The sequence below is a fragment of the Megalobrama amblycephala genome, linkage group LG1 (assembly GCF_018812025.1).
Source record: "Megalobrama amblycephala isolate DHTTF-2021 linkage group LG1, ASM1881202v1, whole genome shotgun sequence".
NCBI classification, from domain to species: Eukaryota; Metazoa; Chordata; class Actinopteri; order Cypriniformes; family Xenocyprididae; genus Megalobrama; species Megalobrama amblycephala.
In genome coordinates this window covers 2977298-3002543 of record NC_063044.1, presented here as the reverse complement: position 1 = coordinate 3002543, position 25246 = coordinate 2977298, and the positions used below count along the sequence as shown (strand labels likewise).

The 25246-nt window shown below is 36.7% G+C and overlaps 1 protein-coding gene and 1 long non-coding RNA gene across 7 annotated transcripts in view; one reads left to right on the top strand and one right to left on the bottom strand.

Annotated features, from left to right (window-relative positions):
• Positions 1–13337: 13337 nt before the first annotated feature.
• LOC125251647 lies at positions 13338–14784 on the bottom strand. Its single transcript, XR_007181056.1, has 2 exons — positions 14419–14784; positions 13338–13626 (listed from the first exon to the last, which is right to left on the bottom strand). It is a non-coding gene; the product is annotated as an uncharacterized LOC125251647 (long non-coding RNA).
• Positions 14785–14855: 71 nt separating this feature from the next.
• Positions 14856–25246, top strand: part of apbb1 (amyloid beta (A4) precursor protein-binding, family B, member 1 (Fe65)) — a 69975-nt gene continuing 59584 nt past the window's right edge. For 4 of the 6 annotated variants that reach the window (XR_007181027.1, XM_048164634.1, XM_048164408.1 and 1 more), the window contains exon 1: positions 14856–15007. Coding sequence is in view for 3 of the 6 variants with exons in the window: in XM_048164408.1 (XP_048020365.1) it covers positions 15005–15007 (3 nt within the window). In the remaining 3 variants the exon portion in view is untranslated. Of the gene's footprint in view, positions 15013–25246 lie in introns of all 6 variants that reach the window. The other 2 variants (XM_048164537.1, XM_048164473.1) reach the window with 1 other exon arrangement.

The window sequence follows — 25246 nt, the reverse complement described above, 5'->3', positions numbered from 1 at the left end:
ATACCAAACATGGTAGGTTTCGACATATAGTTTGTGCCTCATGTTGAATTTTGCGAAAAACCTGCTTTTTCGAACTCGTCCTAGACGCTTCATTTGATTGTCATGAAAATCAAATCAGATCATCTTCAGACCATTGTGGCAAAAAGTTATCAAAAGCTTTTTGATAAACTCAATCATTCTCAAATAACACGCAAATTAATTTAACGCAGAGCACCCAATTTGGACTCATGGCTGTATCTCTGCAATGCTTTATCATATTCAGACGAAACCTCATACATATCATCCCAAGCAAGACCAGAGCCTACATGCTGAGTTTTGTCATAACGCCACCTACTGGTCTGGAGATACAAAAAAGCCAAAATAGCCATTATTTTTGCTTATAGCTTCAGATAGGTTTGTCCAAAAATGATAAAGTTGGTCTTTTTCAATTCGGGGCATCATGCCAAGTCGAATGATATCCAATTTTCCCATGTCGGCCATTTTGGCCATCGGACATTTTAAATTTTGGTTTAAAATGCTGTATTTTGTGAACGCATTAGTATATTGTTGGGAAACTCTGTATAGGTCATCAGCACAAGGCCCTGAAAGAATCTGAATAGTTCCAAACCAGCGCCACCTCCTGTTTTTTTTTCACATGCTTATAACTTTTGATCTGGTTGACTTATTTTTTCGGGAGTCATATCCTTAGTGAGTGTCATTGTCACCTCACTCTGACCAAACCACATTCATTTGGTCACAGCGCCACCTATTGGTCAAAAGTGATAAACCAGTAAATCTTTATTACTGACTGTATATATAATTTTCCAACTCTTTTGCCTTAAATTATTGTAATAGGTCTTTAATTGCTCACTGTTGTAGTTAGCCTAATGCTCCCATCCATGTTGGCTGGCTTGTTGTCCCTTTTTTGCTTGGCCCCGTAATTGCTGCTTGCAGCTATATTCTTATTATTATTATTCTTCCGCTCTTGGAGTCTATGGCAGCCCATAGAACCGTATGGTAAAAAGTTGTGAAATTTGGCACACAGTTAGAGGACAGTCTGAACTGTGTCCATAGCCAATTTGGAGTCTCTAACTCAATCCCTCTAGCGCCACCAGCTGTCCAAAGTTGCACTTCTGTTTATGCTAATAACTTTTGAACCATAAGGGCTAGAAACAAAATTCTTTTTTCCTCTGATTCCTTGGGCTCAAGACGAATCGAATTGCACCCATATGACGTCATTTTCCGTCATGAAAATTTTCCCGCCATTTTGAATTTTCCGAAAAACCTACTTTTTCGAACTCCTCCTAGGGCGTTACTCCTGATTTTCACAAAAATTGGACCAGATCATCTTCAGACCATGACTGCAAAAAGTTATCAAAAGCTTTTCGATAGATCCATCCGTTCTCGAATAGGGCACAAAATGAATTCGACCGAAAGCTCGCAAAATCACACTTAAGGCTATATCTCCAAAACAATTTATCGTATTCTGACCAAACTTTGTACATGTCATCACAAGCATGACTTGAGGCAACATGCAGTGTTTCGGCACAGTGCCACCTACTGGTCCAGAGATATGAAAAATGGATATTTATGCTAATAACTTCTGAATGGTTTGTCCATAAATCATAAATGTGGTCACGTCAGATTCAGGGCATCATGCCGAGTCGAATGATATCCATTATTACCATATCAGCCATTTTGGCCGTCGGCCATTTTGAATTTTGTGCTAAAATGCTGTATTTTATGAACGCATTAGCATATCGTCACAAAACTCGGTATGGGTCATCAGCACGATGCCCTGAACGAGCCTGAGAAGTTTTGCACCAGCGCCACCTAGTGGTAAAATCAAATATTCAAATGCTTATCAATATGGGTGTGGTCAACTTATTTTCAAAAGAGTCATGACTTTAGACTCCTGAATCCCTGCTGAGTCTAACGATACCAAACATGCTAGGTTTCGACTTATGGTTTGTCCGCCATTTTGAATTTTGCGAAAAACCTACTTTTTCGAACTCGTCCTAGGCTGTTGGTCTGATTATTCATGAAAATTGAACCAGATCATCTTTCAGACCATTCTGGCAAAAAGTTATCAAAAGCTTTTTGATAAACTCAACCATTCTCAAAAAACACGCAAATTAATTTAACGCAGAGCACCCAGTTTGGACTCATGGCTGTATCTCTGCAATGATTTATCATATTTAGACCAAACTTCGTACAAATCATCCCAAGCAAGACCAGAGCCTACATGCTGAGTTTCGTCGCAACACCACCTACTGGTCTGGAGATTCAAAAAAGCCAAAATAGCCATTATTTTTGCTTATAGCTTCATATATGTTTGTCCAAAAATCATAAATTTGGTCTTGTTAGATTAGGGGCATCATGCCGAGTCGAATGATATCCAATTTTCCCATATTAGCCATTTTGGCTGTCGGCCATTTTGAATTTTGTGCAAAAATGCTGTATTTTATGAACGCATTAGCGTATTGTTACGAAACTCGGTATGAGTCATCAGCACAAGGTCCCGAAGGAGCCTGAGAAGTTTCAAACCAGCGCCACCTAGTGTTTTTTTCATATGCTTATAACTTTTGATCTGGTTGACTTATTTTCACGGGAGTCATATCCTTAGCGAGTGTCATTGTTACCTCACTCTGACTATACCACATTAATTTGGTCACAGCGCCACCTATTGGTCAAAAGTGATAAACCATTAAATCTTTATTATTGACTGTATATATCATTTTTCAGCTCTTTTGCCTAAAATGATCCTAATAGGTCTTTAATTGCTTACTGTTGCAGCTGGTCTGATGCTCCCAGCCATCTTGGCTGGCTTGTTGTGCCTTTTTTGCTTGGCCCCGTAATTGCTGCTTGCAGCTATATTTATTAGGGGCCAAGCACCGAAGGTGCTTAGGCACCTATTGTATCTGTTGGCGTTCCGTACGCTTATTATTATTCTTCTTCCGTTTCTTCTTCCGCTCTTGAAGTCTATGGCAGCCCATAGAACCGCTTGCGGGAAAGTTGTGAAATTTGGCACACAGTTAGAGGACAGTCTGAACTATGTCCATAGCAAATTTGGAGTCTCTAACTCAATCCCTCTAGCGCCACCAGCTGTCCAAAGTTGCACTTATGTTTATGTTAATAACTTTTGAACCGTAAGGGCTAGAAACAAAATTCTTTTTTCCTCTGATTCCTTGGGTCAAGACGAATCGAATTGCACCCTATGACGTCATTTTCCGTCATGAAAATTTTTCCGCCATTTTGAATTTTCTGAAAAACGTACTTTTTCGAACTCCTCCTAGGCCGTTACTCCGATTTTCACGAAAATTGAACCAGATCATCTTCAGACCATGCCGACAAAAAGTTATGGAATTCAAGCTTTTCGATTCCTCAAACCGTTTTCGAAAAACACACAAACAAATTGTACGTAGTGCTTGCGAAAATCAGACATAAGGCTGTATCTCCGCAACGCTTTATCGTATTCAGACCAAACTTGGTACATGTCATCACAAGCATGACCTGAGGCAACATGCAGTGTTTCGGCGCAGCGCCACCTACTGGTGCGGAGATATGAAAAATGGCTATTTTTGCTTATAACTTCTGATGGGTTTGTCCAAAAATCATAAATTTGGTCTCGTTAGATTTGGGGCATCATGCCGAGTCGAATGATATCCAATTTTCCCATATTGGCCATTTTCAGCCTGTCGGCCATTTTGAATTTTGTGCTAAAATGCTGTATTTTACGAACGCATTAGCGTATCATTCACAAAACTCGGTATGGGTCATCAGCATGATGCCCTGAATGAGCCTGAGAAGTTTCGGACCAGCGCCACCTAGTGGTCAAAAGTTATAACAAAATTTACAAAAATGCTTAATAACTTTTGACTATATTAACCGATTGTAATGAAACTGATCTCAGTAGATTCCTGTGGGTCATGCTGAGAACATAGATATCAAGGTTTGCCATAGTAGCTGAACTTCCTGTCCGCCATATTGAATTTTTCTTTAAAAACCTACTTTTTCGAACTCCTCCTAGACCGTTGCTCCGATTTTCACCAAAATTGAACCGTGATCATCTTCAGACCATGTCTGGACAAAAAGTTATGGATTTCAAGTCGATAAATGTCAAACCGTTTTCGTATACCAGAGCAAACAATTTGAGCATGATGCAAAAATTTGGACTCTTGAAGCTGTATCTCTGCAATGCTTTATCATATTCAGATCAAACTTGGTACGTGTCATCACAAGCATGACCTGAGGCATCATAGAGTGTTTTCGGCGTAGCGCCACCTACTGGAGTGGAGATATGAAAAATAGCTATTTTTGCTTATAACTTCTGATGGGTTTGACCAAAATTCATAAATTTGGCCATTTTATGGGTCATCAGGAAACTCAATGCACTGAAGGAGCCTGAGAAGTTTCGGACCAGCGCCACCTTGTGGTCAAAAGTTATAAACCAGTAAATCTTTATTTGACTGTAATATAATTGTTAATAACATTTTTTTTCTAATTGCTCACTGCTGCTGTTGGTCTGATGCTCCCAGCCATGTTGGCTGGCTTCTTGTGCCGTTTTTGTGCTTGGCCCCGTAATTGCTGCTTGCAGCTATATTTATTAGGGGCCAAGCACCGAAGGTGCTTAGGCACCTATTGTTATTGTTGGCGTTCCGTACGCTTATTATTATTCTTCTTCTTCTTCCGCTCTTGAAGTCTATGGCAGCCCATAGAACCGCTTGCGGGAAAGTTATGAAATTTGGCACACAGATAGAGGACAGTCTGAAGCTGTGTTCCATAGCCAAATTTGGAGTCTCTAACTCAATCCCTCTAGCGCCACCAGCTGTCCAAAGTTGCACTTATGTTTATGTTAATAACTTTTGAACCGTAAGGGCTAGAAACAAAATTCTTTTTTCCTCTGATTCCTTGGCTCAAGCCGATTTCGAATTGCACCCTATGACGTCATTTTCCGTCATGAAAATTTTTCCGCCATTTTGAATTTTCCTGAAAAACCTACTTTTTCGAACTCCTCCTAGGGCCGTTACTCCGATTTTCACGAAAATTGGAACCAGATCATCTTCAGACCATGACTGACAAAAAGTTATGGAATTCAAGCTTTTCGATTGCTCCAAACCGTTTTCGAAAAACACACAAACGAATTCGTACCGAAGCGCTTGCGAAAATCAGACTTAAGGCTGTATCTCTGCAAAACTTTATCATATTTCAGACCAAACTTGGTACATGTCATCACAAGCATGACCTGAGGCAACATGCAGTGTTTCGGCGCAGCGCCACCTACTGGTGCGGAGATATGAAAAATGGCTATTTTTGCTTATAACTTCTGAATGGTTTGTCCAAAAATCATAAATTTGGTCTCGTTGGATTCGGGGTATCATGCCGAGTCGAATGATAATCCAATTATTACCATATCAGCCATTTTGGCAGTCGGCCATTTTGAATTTTGTGCTAAAATGCTGTATTTTATGAACGCATTAGCGTATCATTACAAAACTCGGTATGGGTCATCAGCACAATGCCCTGAAGGAGCCTGAGAAGTTTCACACCAGCGCCACCTTGTGGTCAAAAGTTATAACAAATATTACAAAAATGTTTAATAACTTTTGACTGTATTCGACTTGATTGTAATGAAGACTCATGTCCAGTAGATTCCTTGGGTCATGCTGAGAACATACGATATCAAATTTGCCATAGGTTTCAGCTAAACTTCCTGTCCGCCATATTGTTTTTCTTTAAAAACCTACTTTTTTCGAACTCCTCCTAGACCGCTTGCATTCCGATTTTCACCAAAATCAAACCAGTATCATCTTCAGACCATTGCTGGACAAAAAGTTATGGATTTCAAGTCGGATAATGTCAAACCGTTTTCAAATAACCGGAGCAATTGAATTTGAGGTATGATGCAAAAATTTGGACTCTTGAAGCTGTATCTCTGCAATGCTTTATCATATTCAGACCAAAGCTTGGTACATGTCATCCACAAGCAATGATCAGAGGCATCATGCTGAGTGTTTCGGCGCAGCGCCACCTACTGGAGTGGAGATATGAAAAATTGTTATTTTTGCTTGCAGCTTCAGATAGGTTTGTCCTTCATAACTTTGGTCTTGTTAGATTAGGGGCATCATGCCGAGTCGAATGACCAAATTGCCATTCAGCCATTTTGGTCGTCGGCCATTTTGAATTTGTGCTAAAATGCTGTATTTTACGAACACATTAGCATATCATCACAAAACTCGATATGGGTCATCAGTATGATGCCCTGAAGGAGCCTGAGAAGTTTCGGACCAGCGCCACCTAGTGGTCAAAAGTTATAACAAATATTGACAAAAATGCTAATAACTTTTTTTTTCTAATTACTATGAGTGTGGTCTGACTCCCAGCCATTTTCTTCTTAGTCATGATGCTTGAGACCCTGAATCCCTTCTGAGTCCAACAATTTAGGGGCCAAAGCATGGTAGGTTGCGACATATAGTTTGTGGCGTTCATGTTTTTTTATTTTTTTTGCGAAAAACCTGCTTTTTCGAACTCGTCCTAGACGCTTCATCTTGATTGTCATGAAAATCAAATCAGATCATCTTCAGACCATTGTAACCCAAAACCGTTATCGGGAAAGTCTTTTATGATCAAACTCAATCATTCTCAAATAACCACGCAAATTAATTTGACGCATGATGCAAAACACACTCTCTGCAAGCTGTATCTCTGCAATGCTTTATCATATTCAGACCAAACTTGGTACATGTCATCACAAGCATGACCTGAGGCATTTTAAATTTTGGTTTAAAATCATGCAGTGTTTCGGAATAGCAGCGCCACCTACTGGAGTGGAGATATGAAAAATGAATATTTTTGCTTATAACTTCTGATAGGTTTGACCAAAAATCATAAATTTGGTCTTATTAGATTCGGGGCATCATGTTGAGTCGAATGACAAATCTGAGGCATGATGCAAAAACGACTCTTGAAGCTGTATCTCTGCAATGCTTTGACATATTGACACCAAACTTTGCAAGTGTCATTGTCACCTCACTCTGACCAATACCACATTCAATTTGGACACAGCGCCACCTATTGGTCAAAAGTGATAAACCAGTAAATCTTTCATTACTGACTGTATCATAATTTTCCAAGCTCTTTTGCCTTAAAATTGATCTTAATAGGTCTTTAATTGCTCACTGTTGCAGTTGGTCTGATGCTCCCAGCCATGTTGGCTGGCTTCTTGTGCCGTTTTTGTGCTTGGCCCCGTAATTGCTGCTTGCAGCTATATTTAGGGGCCAAGCACCGAAGGTGCTTAGGCACCTATTGTTATTGTTGGCGTTCTTTTTTTTTTTTTTTTTTTTATTAGGGGCCAAGCACCGAAGGTGCTTAGGCACCTATTGTTATTGTTGGCGTTCCGTACGCTTATTATTATTCTTCTTCCGCTCTTGAAGTCTATGACAGCCCATAGAACCGCTTGCGGGAAAGTTATGAAATTTGGCACACAGTTAGAGGACAGTCTGAGCTATGTCCATAGCAAATTTGGAGTCTCTAACTCAATCCCTCTAGCGCCACCAGCTGTCCAAAGTTGCACTTATGTTTATGCTAATAACTTTTGAACCTTAAGTGCTAGAAACAAAATTCTTTTTTCCTCTGATTCCTTAGGTCAAGACGAATCGATTGCACCATATGACGTCATTTTCCGTCATGAAAATTTTTCCGCCATTTTGAATTTTCTGAAAAACGTACTTTTTCGAACTCCTCCTAGGCCGTTACTCCGATTTTCACGAAAATTGAACCAGATCATCTTCAGACCATGCCGACAAAAAGTTATGGAATTCAAGTTGATTCCTGGAACCGTTTTCGAAAAACACGCGAACAAATTGTACGTAGTGCTTGTGAAAATAGACATAAGACTGTATCTCCGCAACGCTTTATCGTATTCAGACCAAACTTGGTACATGTCATCACAAGCATGACCTGAGGCACCATACAGTGTTTCGGCGCAGCGCCACCTACTGGAGTGGAGATATGAAAAATGGCTTTTTTTACTTATAACTTCTGATGGGTTTGACCAAAATTCATAAATTTGGTATGGGTCATCAGGACAATGCCCTGAAGGAGCCTGAGAAGTTTCGGACCAGCGCCACCTTGTGGTCAAAAGTTATAACAAAATTGACAAAAATGCTAATAACTTTTTTTTCTAATTGCTCACTGCTGCTGTTGGTCTGATGCTCCCAGCCATGTTGGCTGGCTTCTTGTGCCGTTTTTGTGCTTGGCCCCGTAATTGCTGCTTGCAGCTATATTTAGGGGCCAAGCACCGAAGGTGCGGAGGCACCTATTGTTATTGTTGGCGTTCTTTTTTTTTTTTTTTCTTCTTCTTCTTCTTCTTCTTCTTCTTCCGCTCTTGAAGTCTATGACAGCCCATAGAACCGCTTGCGGGAAAGTTATGAAATTTGGCACACAGTTAGAGGACAGTCTGAGCTATGTCCATAGCAAATTTGGAGTCTCTATCTCAATCCCTTTAGCGCCACCAGCTGTCCAAAGTTGCACTTATGTTTATGCTAATAACTTTTGAACCGTAAGTGCTGGAAACAAAATTCTTTTTTCCTCTGATTCCTTAGGTCAAGACGAATCGGTTGCACCATATGACGTCATTTTCCGTCATGAAAATTTTTCCGCCATTTTGAATTTTCTGAAAAACGTACTTTTTCGAACTCCTCCTAGGCCGTTACTCCGATTTTCACGAAAATTGAACCAGATCATCTTCAGACCATGCCGACAAAAAGTTATGGAATTCAAGTTGATTCCTGGAACCGTTTTCGAAAAACACGCGAACAAATTGTACGTAGTGCTTGTGAAAATAGACATAAGACTGTATCTCCGCAACGCTTTATCGTATTCAGACCAAACTTGGTACCTGTCATCACAAGCATGACCTGAGGCAACATGCAGCGTTTCGGCGCAGCGCCACCTACTGGTGCGGAGATATGAAAAATTTATGTTTTTGCTTATAACTTCTGATGGGTTTGGCCAAAAATCATAAATTTGGTCTCGTTGGATTGGGGGCATCATGCTGAGTCGAATGCTAACCAATTTTCCCATATCGGACATTTTGGCCGTCGGCCATTTTGAATTTTGTGCTAAAATGCTGTATTTTACGAACGCATTAGCGTATCGTTACGAAACTTGGTATGGGTCATCAGCACAATGCCCTGAAGGAGCCTGAGAAGTTTCGGACCAGCGCCACCTTGTGGTCAAAAGTTATAACAAAATTTACAAAAATGCTAATAACTTTTGAGTATATTAACCGATTGTAATGAAACTGTTTTCAGTAGATTCCTTGGGTCATGCTGAGAACATAGATATCAAACTTTCCATAGTCAGCTGAACTTCCTGTCCGCCGTATTGTTTTTCTTTAAAAACCTACTTTTTCGAACTCCTCCTAGACCGTTGCTCCGATTTTCACCAAAATCGAACCGTATCATCTTCAGACCATGCTGACAAAAAGTTATGGATTTCAAGTCGATAAGTCAAACCGTTTTCGTATACCAGAGCAACGAATTTGAGGCATGATGCAAAAATGACTCTTGAAGCTGTATCTCTGCTATGCTTTATCATATTATTTATTAGGGCATTAACTCCGATTTTCACAAAAATTGAACCAGATCATCTTCAGACCATGACTGCAAAAAGTTATCAAAAGCTTTTCGATAGATCCATCCGTTCTCGAATAGGGCACAAAAGAATTCGACCGAAAGCTCGCAAAATAACACTTAAGGCTATATCTTCAAAACAATTTATCGTATTCTGACCAATCTTTGTACATGTCATCACAAGCATGACTTGAGGCAACATGCAGTGTTTCGGCACAGTGCCACCTACTGGTCCAGAGATATGAAAAATGGATATTTATGCTAATAACTTCTGAATGGTTTGTCCATAAATCATAAATGTGGTTACGTCAGATTCAGGGCATCATTCCGAGTTGAATGATATCCATTATTACCATATCAGCCATTTTGGCCGTCGGCCATTTTGAATTTTGTGCTAAAATGCTGTATTTTATGAACGCATTAGCATATCGTCACAAAACTTGGTATGAGTCTTCAGCACGATGCCCTGAACGAGCCTAAGAAGTTTTGCACCAGCGCCACCTAGTGGTAAAATCAAATATTCAAATGCTTATCAATATGGGTGTGGTCAACTTATTTTCAAAAGAGTCATGACTTTAGACTCCTGAATCCCTGCTGAGTCTAACGATACCTAACACGCTAGGTTTCGACTTATGGTTTGTCCGCCATTTTGAATTTTGCGAAAAACTTACTTTTTCGAACTCGTCCTAGGCTGTTGGTCTGATTATCATGAAAATTGAACCAGATCATCTTCAGACCATTCTGGCAAAAAGTTATCAAAAGCTTTTTGATAAACTCAACCATTCTCAAAAAACACGCAAATTAATTTAACGCAGAGCACCCAGTTTGGACTCATGGCTGTATCTCTGCAATGATTTATCATATTTACACCAAACTTCGTACAAATCATCCCAAGCAAGACCAGAGCCTACATGCTGAGTTTCGTCGCAACACCACCTACTGGTCTGGAGATTCAAAAAAGCCAAAATAGCCATTATTTTTGCTTATAGCTTCAAATATGTTTGTCCAAAAATCATAAATTTGGTCTTGTTAGATTAGGGGCATCATGCCGAGTCGAATGATATCCAATTTTCCCATATCAGCCATTTTGGTTGTCGGCCATTTTGAATTTTGTGCAAAAATGCTGTATTTTATGAAAGCATTAGCGTATTGTTACGAAACTCGGTATGAGTCATCATCACAAGGTCCCGAAGGAGCCTGAGAAGTTTCAAACTAGCGCCACCTAGTGTTTTTTTCATATGTTTATATCTTTTGATCTGGTTGACTTATTTTCACGGGAGTCATATCCTTAGCGAGTGTCATTGCTTCCTCACTCTGACCATACCACATTAATTTGGTCACAGCACCACCTATTGATCAAAAGTGATTAACCATTAAATCTTTATTATTGACTGTATATATCATTTTTCAGCTCTTTTGCCTAAAATGATCCTAATAGGTCATTAATTGCTTACTGTTGCAGCTGGTCTGATGCTCCCAGCCATCTTGGCTGGCTTGCTGTGCCTTTTTTGCTTGGCCCCATAATTGCTGCTTGCAGCTATATTTTATTTTGGTATTGTGAGTATACTAAGAATCTGTGGAAAAACATTTTGAGTATTTTTTTTGTGGTATAATTCCTGAAATTTCATTGAAATACGAAAATGTTATTCTGGGTTATATACATTTTGAAAGAGAACAATCAGATGTTTTTTATACTCAATCTTATTTTGTTTCTCCAAATATTTTGTACACAAATGTAAATTTTGTAAGTGTAAGCCTTTCTTTTTAACATTTTTCTGAAAGAGTTAAAATTGTATATGTATTTGATTTCTGACTCTTCCAAGAAGAAAGCTGTAAAAACTGTGAATCTTTTTAAAATGTATATTGTTTTTCTGCTCCCTGGCATGTAGTATATTATTGTCATTCTATGTGTTTCATCTTATTATTATTATTATTATAGAAAAAAGCAGCAAACAAGGACTTGCCGCCATGTTGGAAGTGAGATCAAACTGATCGGGGTTGATTGATCTGTTCAAAGGTTGAATTCGAGCGGTGGTCCAAACGTAATGCTGCCTTCACGTGCTCTCGGTATTATCGTAAATACCAGTTTCCTAGGTAAAAATTTCACATGAACGCCCTCCCATTTCGAAACTTGAATGCGATGAGCTCGTAATAGCGACTTCAGAGGTGGGAATTATCAAATTTCCGAACGCACGTGAAGGCAGCATTATTCCCAAGTAGGATGTGGTCTGCAGCATTAGCCAATAGTATCCAGCTGCAGACCCGCAGCACCACAGTTTCAGAACCGCAGCCACAGAACGGAAGTGAGGGGCGGGGCTTAAACAGTCATATTTGCGCTACCCATACATGTAATTTTCTTTTGTTAAATATAAGATGTTTTTACATGGATTTTGATCGGATCGATGTCTACAGTATTTAACAACAATACTTTCAAATAAATTTTACTGTTCATATAGGCCTAATATGCATAAGATATCATGATGTACAAAGAGCAAAATTTTAAAACAGCCTATGCTTAATGTCAATGAATGGATACAAACACAGTCGTGTATACTGCGAGGATATAGGCTACAACTATACGACGTTTTTATTTTAAATTATTTCCTCCACGTTCCAAATAATACTTAACTACACAGAGTTTGAGAAGATTTATTTATTTATTTATTTGCGTTTTTTTTTTTATTAATTCAAACATATATTAATAAATGTGTAACATTTGACTGTATATTTGATCGTATTATTTCCTTCATGTTCAAATTGTTACAAATAATACTTAGATTATGTAACGTAGGCAATTTAATGTCAAATAAAAATAACCATAAAAAAAAAAGCCTTGAACAAGTGAAACGTGTTTCACTTGTTGTGTGTTTCTTTGTATGAAAACAAATAGGATATTTAAAAAAAACATTTCTAAAATAATAGGGTTAAAACATATTTAAACTGCTCATAATAAAATAAAAACAAGCAAAAAACAAATAATCATCTTAAAACACTTAAAGATTATAAGCCCATATCATGGCATTTCTGTCTTTTCATCCCTGAAATATCATACACTCACCGTATACACCTTCTGTTGTTAAATGGCTTAAATGCATGTTTCACTTGTTCAAGGATATGCAATGATTAAATACATGTAGGCCTATATTTTGACATTAAATGCCCATACCTCCTTGTCTTTATTTGTCACAAGTTCACAACATGATACGGAAATATCACATACAGTCAAGGGAGACATTTTACTATATGGTTAAACATTTATTAATATATTTTTAAATATATAATATATTAGTTCATGGCTTAACAAAAAATAGTTTGTATTATCCATTAACATTGTAATTAAAACTCCTGTACATCATGATATCTTATGCATATTAGGCGTATATGAACAGAAAAATTACTTTATTTAAAAGTATTGTTGATAACCCTGTAAAACCCAAATATAGAAAAAAAATGAGCAAATTTTTTTTTGACCTCTCAGATATTGTTTTAGGAGGCCTTTGATGTAGAAATTAAAGATTTTTCAAATTTTTTACATTTTAGTAAGTTTTTAGGGAAATGTTGTAATATTGCAACATTGGGCCTAGTTAAGAGCAGAATTTCTGTATTTTTACTCACTTTGTATGAACAGATATACAGAGCATTTAAGCATTCATTTGCAGGGCTGATTGCTTACTTAGCCCCATAACAGTATATATCATGAGTAATAATCACACAACAATCATATTTGTTTATGAATAAGCATTTATTAATAAAAATATTGGGGAAAATTGTATTTATAAAACTTCTATCACTTTCAGTGTGGTTTGAATGAAGTCTGTGTTTTGCAGCGATAGTCCCTAAGACAGTTCTGTTCATCTCAGAAGCACAGGCAAACATTGCACTTGATACACAGTGTATTTGTGTATCCATTATTGCAGTGTCTGCAGCATCCTCTCTTCGTCTTTAATGGGAAATATGCAATCATGTCTTTGCATACATGCAGTGGGGAGTGGTCCGATGACATCTTGGCATTCTGAAATGGAAAAAGTAAAAATATAAATAAGTGAATAATACATATGGGTCTTACATTGTAGATAAACTGAAAGAATAGACAGGGTGGTAGACCATTTGTTGAGTGTAGAGATCTATATCCATCAAAGTATTATAATTTCAAAAATAAAATTCAAATGCTAATCAAAATTCCTCTACTACATTCAAACAGTACTGTCTGGCTCACCTATGCTCTTTACTTATACTAAAGGAACACATGCATCCCTCCAGAGCACTTACAGGTTCATGTTCAAGACCATTCACACCTGTCCCTGAACAATGCAACAGGCATCCCCCCCAAAAAATCCAAAACATTAAGAGCCTGATGCTATAAACTGCTACTTGGGCAACACTAATAAAAAAAAAAATCTCAGGATCATTTAGAAGTTAAAAAACAAATAAACTAAAAAGATACAGGGAGTTTCAGATACTGCTCTAGATGATGGAGTTTCAAATTCCACATAAAATATATTCCTGTGTTTAATTATGGTCTAAACTAAGTACTAATTTAACAGAAACGCACATTTAGAACTTAGTTCAAATGAATCATATAACAGTTTGAATTTCAATTTGTGACCATGTGAGAAGTGCAGTGTCCTTATATAATGTGTAAGGAGCTCAGGCTATTTTGACTACCACTCTGGCCCAACGTTGTAGAATTACAACATGCACTTAATCTCTAGATCAAATTAGAGTAATGTATTCCAAAATAACATGTATGTGTTTTAGACACTGTAATAAACACACACACAAAAAAGTAAGGAATTTTACTTACTTGAATCTTGACGACATCCAGTCATGCAAAAAAAAAAAAGGAGATGAGCTCAACGCGAAGTTTGCAGGCAGAGTGAGTTCATGGCCAGATGACCGTCCTATAAACACTTCTTTTATCCAATAGCATTGTGAGGACAATCAATAGAACCCATTAACTATGTAAATGTGGTCTTGAGGAAAAAACAAACATTTGCAAGCCTTTTTTAAAAATAGTTGAAAGTGATGTTGTAATTCTGCAACAGTGGGCTTTACAGGGTTAAATACTGTAGACATCGATCCGATCAAAATACATATAAAAACAACTTATATTTAACAAAAGAAAATGACATGTATGGGTCGCGCAAATATGACTGTTTAAGCCCCGCCCCTCACTTCCGTTCTGTGGCTGCGGTTCTGAAACTGTGGTGCTGCGGGTCTGCAGCTGGATATGTCTCGCATTAGCTGCATCGCTGTACCTACGTCATCATGACGTCTGGGGTGTTGCGTGGGCTAGCTTTAGCAGCGTTAGCCGTATAACAGTGATGGTGGAAGGTGAAGATTTCTGAAACACATCAACGGAGATTGACATTCATGAGACGAGTTTATTAATGGTGAGGTGAGTGAATGTTTTCTTATGCACAATGAGTGCGTTGTGTTTATCGCATATGGCGTGAATGATGAATGTGTGAATGCGATTGGGTGAACGACAGATAAACACATCAGCAGGGAGAGACAGACAGATCCTATCCTCGATCCTCTTTAGTCCTGTCCCGACATAATCTTTATCTAACCCGAAAGTATATATGTATGTGTATGTTCAGATATTAGGTAGATGTCATGAATCAGGCTTTTATTTATTATATTTTAATCAGGGCTGGAAATGGCCGAGATTCACTGGGGGGACTCTCTAGTTGGGAACATTTTTTATTTTTTTATTTGTTTGTTTGTTTCTTTTCTTTATTTTTTTAATACTTTAAATTACTTTTCAGATGTATTTAAATATAAAATATTATATATTCTATAATAACATTAAACAGGCCTATTTGACGTGTCCTCCAAACAATGTTTTCTTAATTATCAAGCAGGCACATGAAAGGTCAATGAACAACACTTATGAATTGTGTGTGGCACAAACATGTTCATTCAACAGAATCTCTGCTTGGAGAAAATTATCTGTTTGATTTTGGCCAAATTAAAGATACATTATCTAGGAATTTGCATATGTGGTGCATACTGAATTGAACAGGTCACAAACATTATACATTTGTCCTTTAAAAAAAGCTGTAGAATGTTTGGATGGCTACCTCTCAGTTTAGTATAGCTACTTTGAAAAGACATTTAAAGGGGAATCCAGTTTTAACGGAAAAGGAAGCTGATGTGCATTCTAAAAAGCAAAATAATTTGGATAATGTATCTAGAAAATATAATAATATTCACAAATCCCTTTTCTTAAACAATGGTTAAAAGGGTTGAAATGTGATGTTTATCATTTTATAAAACTTTTTGTTTTGAGGATGTTACCATAGACATGGAGTAAAACGGACACATAAAAATGCTACCTGAACATGCCGTTCTATTCTCTGAGATAATTTCAACTGCTTATTCTATTTTTTCCCCCCAGAATTTAAAGAGTAGCCTATTAATGAGTTGTTCTCCATCTCACAACCTATTTCATTACATGAGGTTATGATGCTGTTTTTACTCAATGAGCTGCAAGATTCTGGAAATTGAGAATCACAATTCTCTCATGATTCTGAAAAGACAACTAAAAAAATAACATGTAATTTACTAGCTACACGTCCTTGTATTTATATTTAGTATAAGTTTTTAAAATATTACAACATTTACTGGTTACACTTTATTTTACAGTGCCGTAGTTACATTTTAATTACTTAAATATGTACTGAGTACTATTAATTAACTACATGTACTTACTATAGAGTTACAGTTAGGGTTTGATTTAGGGTTAGTTACTTGTAATTATGCATAATATACTGTTATTGCTATAGTAAGTGCATGCAGTAACGTGTTACTACATCACTGCAAAATAAAGTGTTACCCATTTTCCATGTTTTATGTTTTTTGGTTGTACCAAATTACCTGATGTTTCGGGACATGCGTATGAGCAAGTGAAAACATGAATTTTTCATATAGTTTTAGAGAGAGTTAGTTACTTTGCTTCACAACCATGTGGTTCTTTGCAGGTGTCTGAATGATGTCACATCATATCACGTGATATTGCCCGCATGACTTGATCAAAAATGGCCCCTTTATATTGGTTACTCCGAATGACATCAATGAAATTAATTTTTCAGAACATTTTTCTCATAACAAAGCAATGACTTCTAAACATAATTTTAGTACCATTTTGCACCATGTCGATATATGATGTTATAAAATCATGCCAGAATAAAAAATATATACATTTATTACGTTTTAAGATATTTTAATCACAAATTAAATGGCTGTATTGGACTTTGGACGGTTTAACTGAATAACCTTTTGACACTTCAAAATCCTTAATATAATTAAAACCTTTTGGATTCAATAAAAGAGATCTAGTTGTACTACTTTTTATACTTTGGATGTCATATCTTTGTTTTTTATTATTATTAAGGCTTTGGACAACAAAAAAAAAAAAGACCTGTCATGTCATTGACCTATATATATATATATATATATATATATATATATATATATATATATATATATATATATATATAATATTAGGGCTTGCATAGACTAGTCGAGTAGTCGAGAGATCGACTACTTCAACCACTAGTCGGCGCTGTCGGAAACAATCAACTACATTATAGGGTTAGTTCACCCAAAAATGAAAATAATGTAATTTATTACTTACCCTCATGCCGTTCCTCACCCGTAAGACCTTCGTTAATCTTCGGAACACAAATTAAGATATTTTTGTAGAAATCCGATGGCTCCGTGAGGCCTTAATAGGAGCAATGACATTTCCTCTCTCAAGATTCATTAATGTACTAAAAACATATTTAAATCAGTTCATGTGAGTACAGTGGTTCAATATTAATATTATAAAGCGCCAAGAATTTTTTGGTGCGCCAAAAAAAAACAAAATAACGACTTATTTAGTGATGACCAATTTCAATGAAGCTTTGGAGTATAATGAATCAGTGTATCGAATCATGATTCGGATCATGTGTCAAACTGCCAACGGCTGAAATCACGTGACTTTGGTGCTCCGAACAGCAGATTTGATACACTGATTCATAATGCACCGAAGCTTCCTGAAGCAGTGTTTTGAAATCGGCCATCACTATAGAAGTCGTTATTTTGTTTTTTTTGGCACTCCAAAAATATTCTCGTCGCTTTATAATATTAATATTGAGCCACTGTACTTACATGAACCGATTTAAATATGTTTTAGTACCTTTATGGATCTTGAGAGAGGAAATGTCATTGCTGGCTATGGAGGCCTCACTGAGCCATCGAATTTCAACTAAAATATCTTAAGTTGTGTTATGAAGATGAACAAAGGTCTTATGGGTGTGGAACGGCATGAGGGTAAGTAATAAATGACAGAATTTTAATTTTTGGGTGAACTAACCCTTTAACCATAAATTAATTAAAAATGCAAATGTTACCAACAGACACCACGCATCAGATGTGGAAGTATTTCATCAAGGATGACAAAAATATTGTAATTTGCCAACTCTGTAAGACTATTTTAAAATCAACCCGATCACACGAGAATGGATGGAAGCCCGTTTCCGCCACAGTAAAGTAAAAAATATGATTCTTTAAGTCATAATATTGAGAAACTTTCTCATAATAATGACTTACTATGTCATAATAATGAGAAACTTTCTCGTAATTATGACTTAGTATATCATAATAATGAGAAACTTTTTCATAATAATGACTTAGTTTCTCGTTATTATGAGAAACTTTCTCGTAATAAAGAGAAGCTTTCTTGTAATTATGACTTAGTATCTCATAATGATGAGAAATTTTCTCGTAATAATGACTTAGTTTCTCATAATAACGAGAAACTTTCTCATAATAATGAGAAACTTCTACGCATGCGCAGAGTAGCAGAGCAGAAGGGCGTGGCACGCTAGCGACATCCGCTGGTCAAAGTCTTTCTTAAATGCGAGAACAGCAAACATGGCACGTTATGCAAAACAGTTGTTTTCGTTAAAGTAATCTACAAAGTGCAGTCTATCTATGGTATCATTAAATAACATCAGTTATTATAAATTATCAGTATATCTTCAATACTTTTCCATGTGCACGAGAAGGTGGAACACAAAGTGGTTTCCGTGGTAATGGTGGAAACTGTTGCATGAACGCTACGGCTTACAAAACTATCAGATTAATGAAGGAATATTGACATTTATTCATTAAGTTTAAGTGCAACATCTTCATAAAATGTGTGGGTTTATGTGTTAACGTTAACATGTATTTCGCGGATGAGTCTAGGCTATTTGATGTGCAGGTTTGCCTAGACATAGGCGCTGAAAAGCTTTTCTAATATAAACCAGGTCCTAAAGCACTTGCCCAGGCATAAACCTTAATTCCAGTGATATTCCTACAGAAAACACCTTTTAAGATGTTTATGACTCATTAGAATGTATACAAAAGACAGCTTTCCAGGTGAAGCATTCTTTAACAGACTTGGTTATATAGGTGTGTGCTGTCTTATCATTCCTCTATCTGTTTGAAATCCATGGATCACCACTCTGTGTTTCTGCTTGTTCATACACAAAAATACAAATGAATGTTACAAATGAATAAACGACTATATCCCGTCTCATATAGGCTACTGATAATTTATCAATAATGTTATTTATTTAATGATATTATAGATTACACTTTTGCAGAACGTGCCATGGTTGCAGAGTTATCGCATTTGACCAGCGGATGTCGCTAGCTTTTCACTGCTCCGCTGCTTTGCACATGCGTAAAAGTTTCTCATTATTATGAGAAACTAAGTCATTATTATGAGAAAGTTTCTCATTATTATGAGATATTAAGTCATTATTACGAGAAAGTTTCTCATTATTATGAGATAATAAGTCATTATTACGAGAAAGTTTCTCATTATTATGAGATAAGTCATTATTACGAGAAAGTTTCTCATTATTATGAGATTCTAAGTCATTATTATGAGAAACTTTCTCAATACAGTGAGATACTAAGTCATAATTATGAGAAACTTTCTCATTATTATGACCTACAGAATTATTATTTTTTTACTCAATTGTGGCAGAAACTGGAGTGTAATCTCGTAGAATATATACGCCAAAATGAATTTTCTCCTGCATAGGATACGCACTTTATGGCGTGTATATAATACACTTGGTAGTCTTGGGTAGGATTAGTGATGTGGGGTTCGTGCCTATATTGTAAGCCATAAAGTGCATATCATATGCACGTGAAAAACTGCGTATCATATGCATGCCAAAACCTTTTGGCATATATATTCTACGAGATTACATGCGCGTACTATTGATACGCACTGTCATGACTGTGTTCTGTAAAATACAACAGCAGTACGACAGCTATGCACAGCTATCTATGATTGAAACATCCAACAGCAAAAGCAAATGTTATTGAGACGCACACCACGAAGCAAACGAGCATTGGTGAATTCTCTACGACTCTCTAAAAGCGGACATTGCGTCTGAAATGAAAGGCAAGAAGGTCTCCCTCACTACTGATGTCTTGATGCGCTTGTATTTCTAAATGCTAACCAGCGATCCATGAGCTCAACCAAAGACTGCGTGTGGGGAGAGGACAATAGTGGCGATGACTTGTTAGTCTATAAACTTTCAAGCCGGTCGAAGTAAGATTCTATTTGTTCTTTTTATTACTGTTGAAAACTTGGTAAATATTAAAGTTATTATTATAAGTTATTATTAAATTACTGTATGCATGCAGCCATGCACATATATTTATATGCATACGACCCAAATGTTAGGATCAAAATGTTGCGTGCAGCTATTTATTTGGATTTACTCTGTTACATGAAAATTAAAATATTTAATGTCATAATTATAATGTTTTGAGAGTTTACTTATATAATTGTTGCATTCGGTTATGAATTAAACATTTATTGATAAGAACTATTTCATGTCTTTTCATTTACAGTAGCATGAACCATGAGTAGTCGAGTAACTCGAGTATTGTTTTGATAAGAAATTGACTAGCAGAAATCAGTAGTCGTATATCATGTCTGGCAATTTGACAAAGGTCTATAAATGTATTTCTACACTAATTTATATAAAACTGAGTACACCATAGTTATACAAATGATGAACTACATCAATGCTGTAGCAAATTAGCTCAAAATAAATATGATACTTAATCATAACTAATTATAATTATCAGTTAACAAAATTAACTTAATGTAATAAAATTAATATTACAATCAATTAACCTGTTTCGCCAATGAACATTCAGTGTTAATTGCTTATTAATTCTAAGAAATGTTCATTTCCAGGTTATGGGAAATAATAATCTTATGTACAGTACTACTCAGAGCATGTATTCAAGATCTGCATGATTAGAGACTTCAGTATATGAGCATGAAACATGGACAACTTTATGTGTGACATGAACAAGACTTTATTAACTAGACTAAACACTTAACTACTCGTAACATTCACACACATACATGCATACAGTTGACCAAGGGAAAGAGAGAGCTGAAGCAGAATACAAGAAAGCAAGAAGTTACAACATTGTTTGAAATTCAGCCGATCAACAGCCTTGAGCAAACCATCAGTTTAGTTTTAACAGGCCCTTCTTAAAAAGGGGTAAAGATACTTAGTGTATCAAATAATGAGACTAAGTTTGATACTTGCATGTCTCACCCATTTGAATTAAAACTGTCCTGATGCAATTTGTGATATTGTCGTGATGAAAGAGAACCAGTTGAATTCCAAGGATCTTTGGTGAATGGAAGGTCTAGGCCGAAGCCTGGCACAAGTTCCTTCTAGCTTCTAGCTTCTTAGCATCATCTTCACATCAGCATTTCTCAGTAAAAGAGAAGAGGAGAAGGAAGAGACTGTGGTCTTGTGATCAGTGATTTTAAAGGGTGAAGATGTCACACATTGGATTGGATGTTTGAGAGAAGAACCTTCTAGATTCTTATAATACTAATGTGTCACAGAGTTAGTAACATGTAACATAAATTACCAAATAGGAAACGAAAGTTGGAGTTCATAGATACCAAACATGCTACCCATGTGATTTTAGTTAACTATAAATTTGCAACTTTGAAACATTAATACCAAAATAGTTTAAAAGAGAGAATTAATAGAATAAACCTTATAAAAGGAAAATTGGATACACGAGAGGGGAAAATTTGATACACGTTTCTCATGTGATATATATATATATATATATATATATATATATATATATATATATATATATATATATATATATATATATATATATATATATATATATATATATATATATATATATATATATGAGAGAGAGAGAGAATATATATATAGAATATATAGGATTAAGAGGGTTTATTTGTCCTTCTCAGAAAGAATTATGTCAGAGTCACTATCTTCTCTGCACATTCCTGGCAGCAATAAAATAGGAACAGGACACGAATTCTGTCTCTGTGTTGCAGTTGTGGGGGATGGAATTAACAGGACTTGTGAGGGAGAGTTTCTGGATTATTCTTTAAATATAATGAATAATTGTGTGTCTGATTGGTCCAGACGCTACAATGCATTTTTATTCAAAGGGATGAAAACATCATCTACAACATTAATACAACCTTCATCTTTCATTTGAAATTTCTTACCATTTATAATTTGCTTTTAGCATCCCGAGAATCATACATTTATGAAACTGAGCATGTTTGCCTTAATGCAGGGGTGTCAAACTCATTTTAAATTGAGGACCGGATGGGAAAAAATGTAACCATGTGCAGGCCAAATGACCTTTTGTAAACCTTAGTGCACTGACAATTAGCCTACATTAATATTAACCATACAAATTAAAAATTAATAAAGCTAGAAAAACACTGCTCTGTGAAAACTGCCTTTTTACAATGAAAAGAAAAAAAAAAATTAAAATTAACATTTTTATTGGGGATGCCCCTATTATGATTTTTCATGGCTGATTCCCATTTATTACAAGCAAATTGGCTGATTATATGCTGTTTATGATGCAGCGCTTCCAGGTTCTACGTCAGAAAGCCGACTCCGTATTGGCCGGCTCCTGCATCAGCATCACACGCATACGTTGTTCTGCTCACGTGTACAGTGTCGGCCAATACGGAGTCGGCATTCTGACTTAGAACCCGGAAGCCTGCACCATCTATTCAACGTTAAGAGCATAGGAGAATGACAGGGGAGAGAAGAATGTGGTAATTGCGTTGCTTTCTATGGAGGATAAAGAAACCTCTCAGATTTCATCAAAAATATCTTAATTTGTGTTCTAAAGATGAACGAAGGTCTTACGAGTTTGGAACTACATGAGGGTCAAGTCAAGTCAAATCACCTTTATTTATATAGTGCTTTTTACAGTGCAGATTGTGTCAAAGCAGCTTTACAGTGATAATTTTGGCTGCACAGCAGCTCTAGAAGAAAATGGTGTCATTGTCCAGCTTAAGTAAGTTGAGTATTGATTCATTCCATTGTAAAAATAATTAGTTATTAATTTAGTTAATTTATCTATTCAGCAGCTCTGGAGAAATCAGTGATGTCATCTTCCAGCTCAGTTCAATTTGCATAGAATGGTGTCAATGCAGGCAGATCAAAAACATTGTTAAATATCAAGTGTCCACAATTAAGTAAGCCAGAGGCAACAGCGGAAAGGAACCCAAACTCCATCAGGTGACAAAAATGGAGAAAAAAAAAACCTTGGGAGGAACTTGGCCAGTCGGGTGGCCAGTTCTCCTCTGGCCAACAACGAACAGTTGATGGTTATGAGGCAGCATTTCAGGTCAGAAGTCAGATTGGGATTGGAACAGTCAAAGTATTTAATCCATTTCCATCTGGTTGAGGATCGGATTCATCACACCATTATGGAAACGGTTTTGTTAAGGATCTGTGCCACTGGATGTCGTGTCGATGAGGCCTTCACAAGGGATAGTTGATACAATCTAGCTGACATTTCAGGGATGCGTTGTGGTCATATCTAGGCGTTCCTTCTAATCTGGATATGGCCCGGATCCGGCTGACTACGGTAAACCTTGGGATAAACAGAGACACCAATATTAGCGTAGATGCCATTCTTCTTATGATGTGACGAGTACATCGGGTGTTATAGGAAGTGTTCCCGGTTCCGACTAACCTAATTTATGCAACCTTTAACGGATGTGAAAATATAAATTGATAATGTGTTGTGTATGCCAGGATAAAAAGATTTTTAGTCTATATTTAAACTGAGAGGGTGAGTAATTAATGACAGAAATTTAATTTTTTGCGTGAACCAACCCTTTAAAAAAATATCTGTAGCCAACCATTTGAAATTGGAGGCAACCACTACATTTTAATCATGATGCATATAAAGCACCGAAGGTGCGTAGGCACCTATTGTATCTGTTGGCGTTCTTCTTTTTAATTATTATTCTTCTTCCACTCTGGAAGTCTATGGCAGCCCACAGAACCACTTGCGGGAAAGTTATAAAATTTGGCACACAGATAGAGGATCGATTGCACCCTATAGACCCTTGTACTGTTTGTACACAATGATGACGTAGCAACGCATGCGCGCGCATTTTGGCAACGGAAGTGGTGTTGTTCCCCATAGGTTCTAGCGTGTTAGCAACTCCGAAAGTGATATATATATATATATATCTACAGCTTTGTGAGCGGATTAAGCAACACAGACAGATAAAGTCAACTTTTTAAAATAACTTTATCAAATGGTATCCGGCTATCAGATCTGTGTAGTCAAGTGGATAGAAGACGTTAGCAGATGGCCAAATACAGTGGCCAGATATATATACATAAACCAGGGCTCTCAAGTTTTAAAGACAGGCAAGAATGACAAATATCTAACAACATGACATGATTTTTAAAGTGAAAAATAACATCGACGATGTAATACACTATAATTTATTTAGTGCTAATAAAATTATTAAGCCTATTTGGAGAGAGAGATGTTTAATGTGACAAAATGTCAGTCATCGTGTGATAACGAAAATATAACTAGGTCTAGACTACTGAGCAGGTGTTTTCAGTGAACAGGCTGTAAAACTGTTGACTAAGTTCAGACACTCATGAAAAACTGATGCTGATTATCTGGAAAACATTCTCTAACAGCAGTCAAGTTGTCATTGTTTGTGTCAAACAAGCTCTGAATTTGTTGTAACATTAAAATAGGAGATCATGACTTATTCTGTGCTCAAAGTGATGCTCAGAGCTCCAGTGTTTTCCTCTGTGGGTGAACGAGGATGATGGTGAACAATTCCAGGATATGCTTTTTTTTTCATTGGTTGTTGCGTTAAATCTTACCCAGATACAATAGTGCTATTTTCTGATTGGCTACTGTGTAGCCTCTTTCTTTTTTTGATTGGCTGATAAGTGGCAGGCTACTCCAGGGGAGACGCGCTTGATTCCTGCCCAGCGCAGCGGCATATTAAATATATGAAAAATAGTTTTTCTGCGTGAGAAAAGTGACAAAAGAAAAGACCGAAATGAGTGACTGTCACGCTCAGTGCGTTACACTTGAGAGCCCTGAAAAACTTTCAGAGTTGCTAACACGTTAAAACCAATAGGCAACTATTTGATCACATGGGCTGTAAAAGGGTCTATGACATCATTTTCCGTCATGAAAATTTTTCCGCCATTTTGATCACAAGATCCTTACACTCATCCAATCAATTTCTTCTT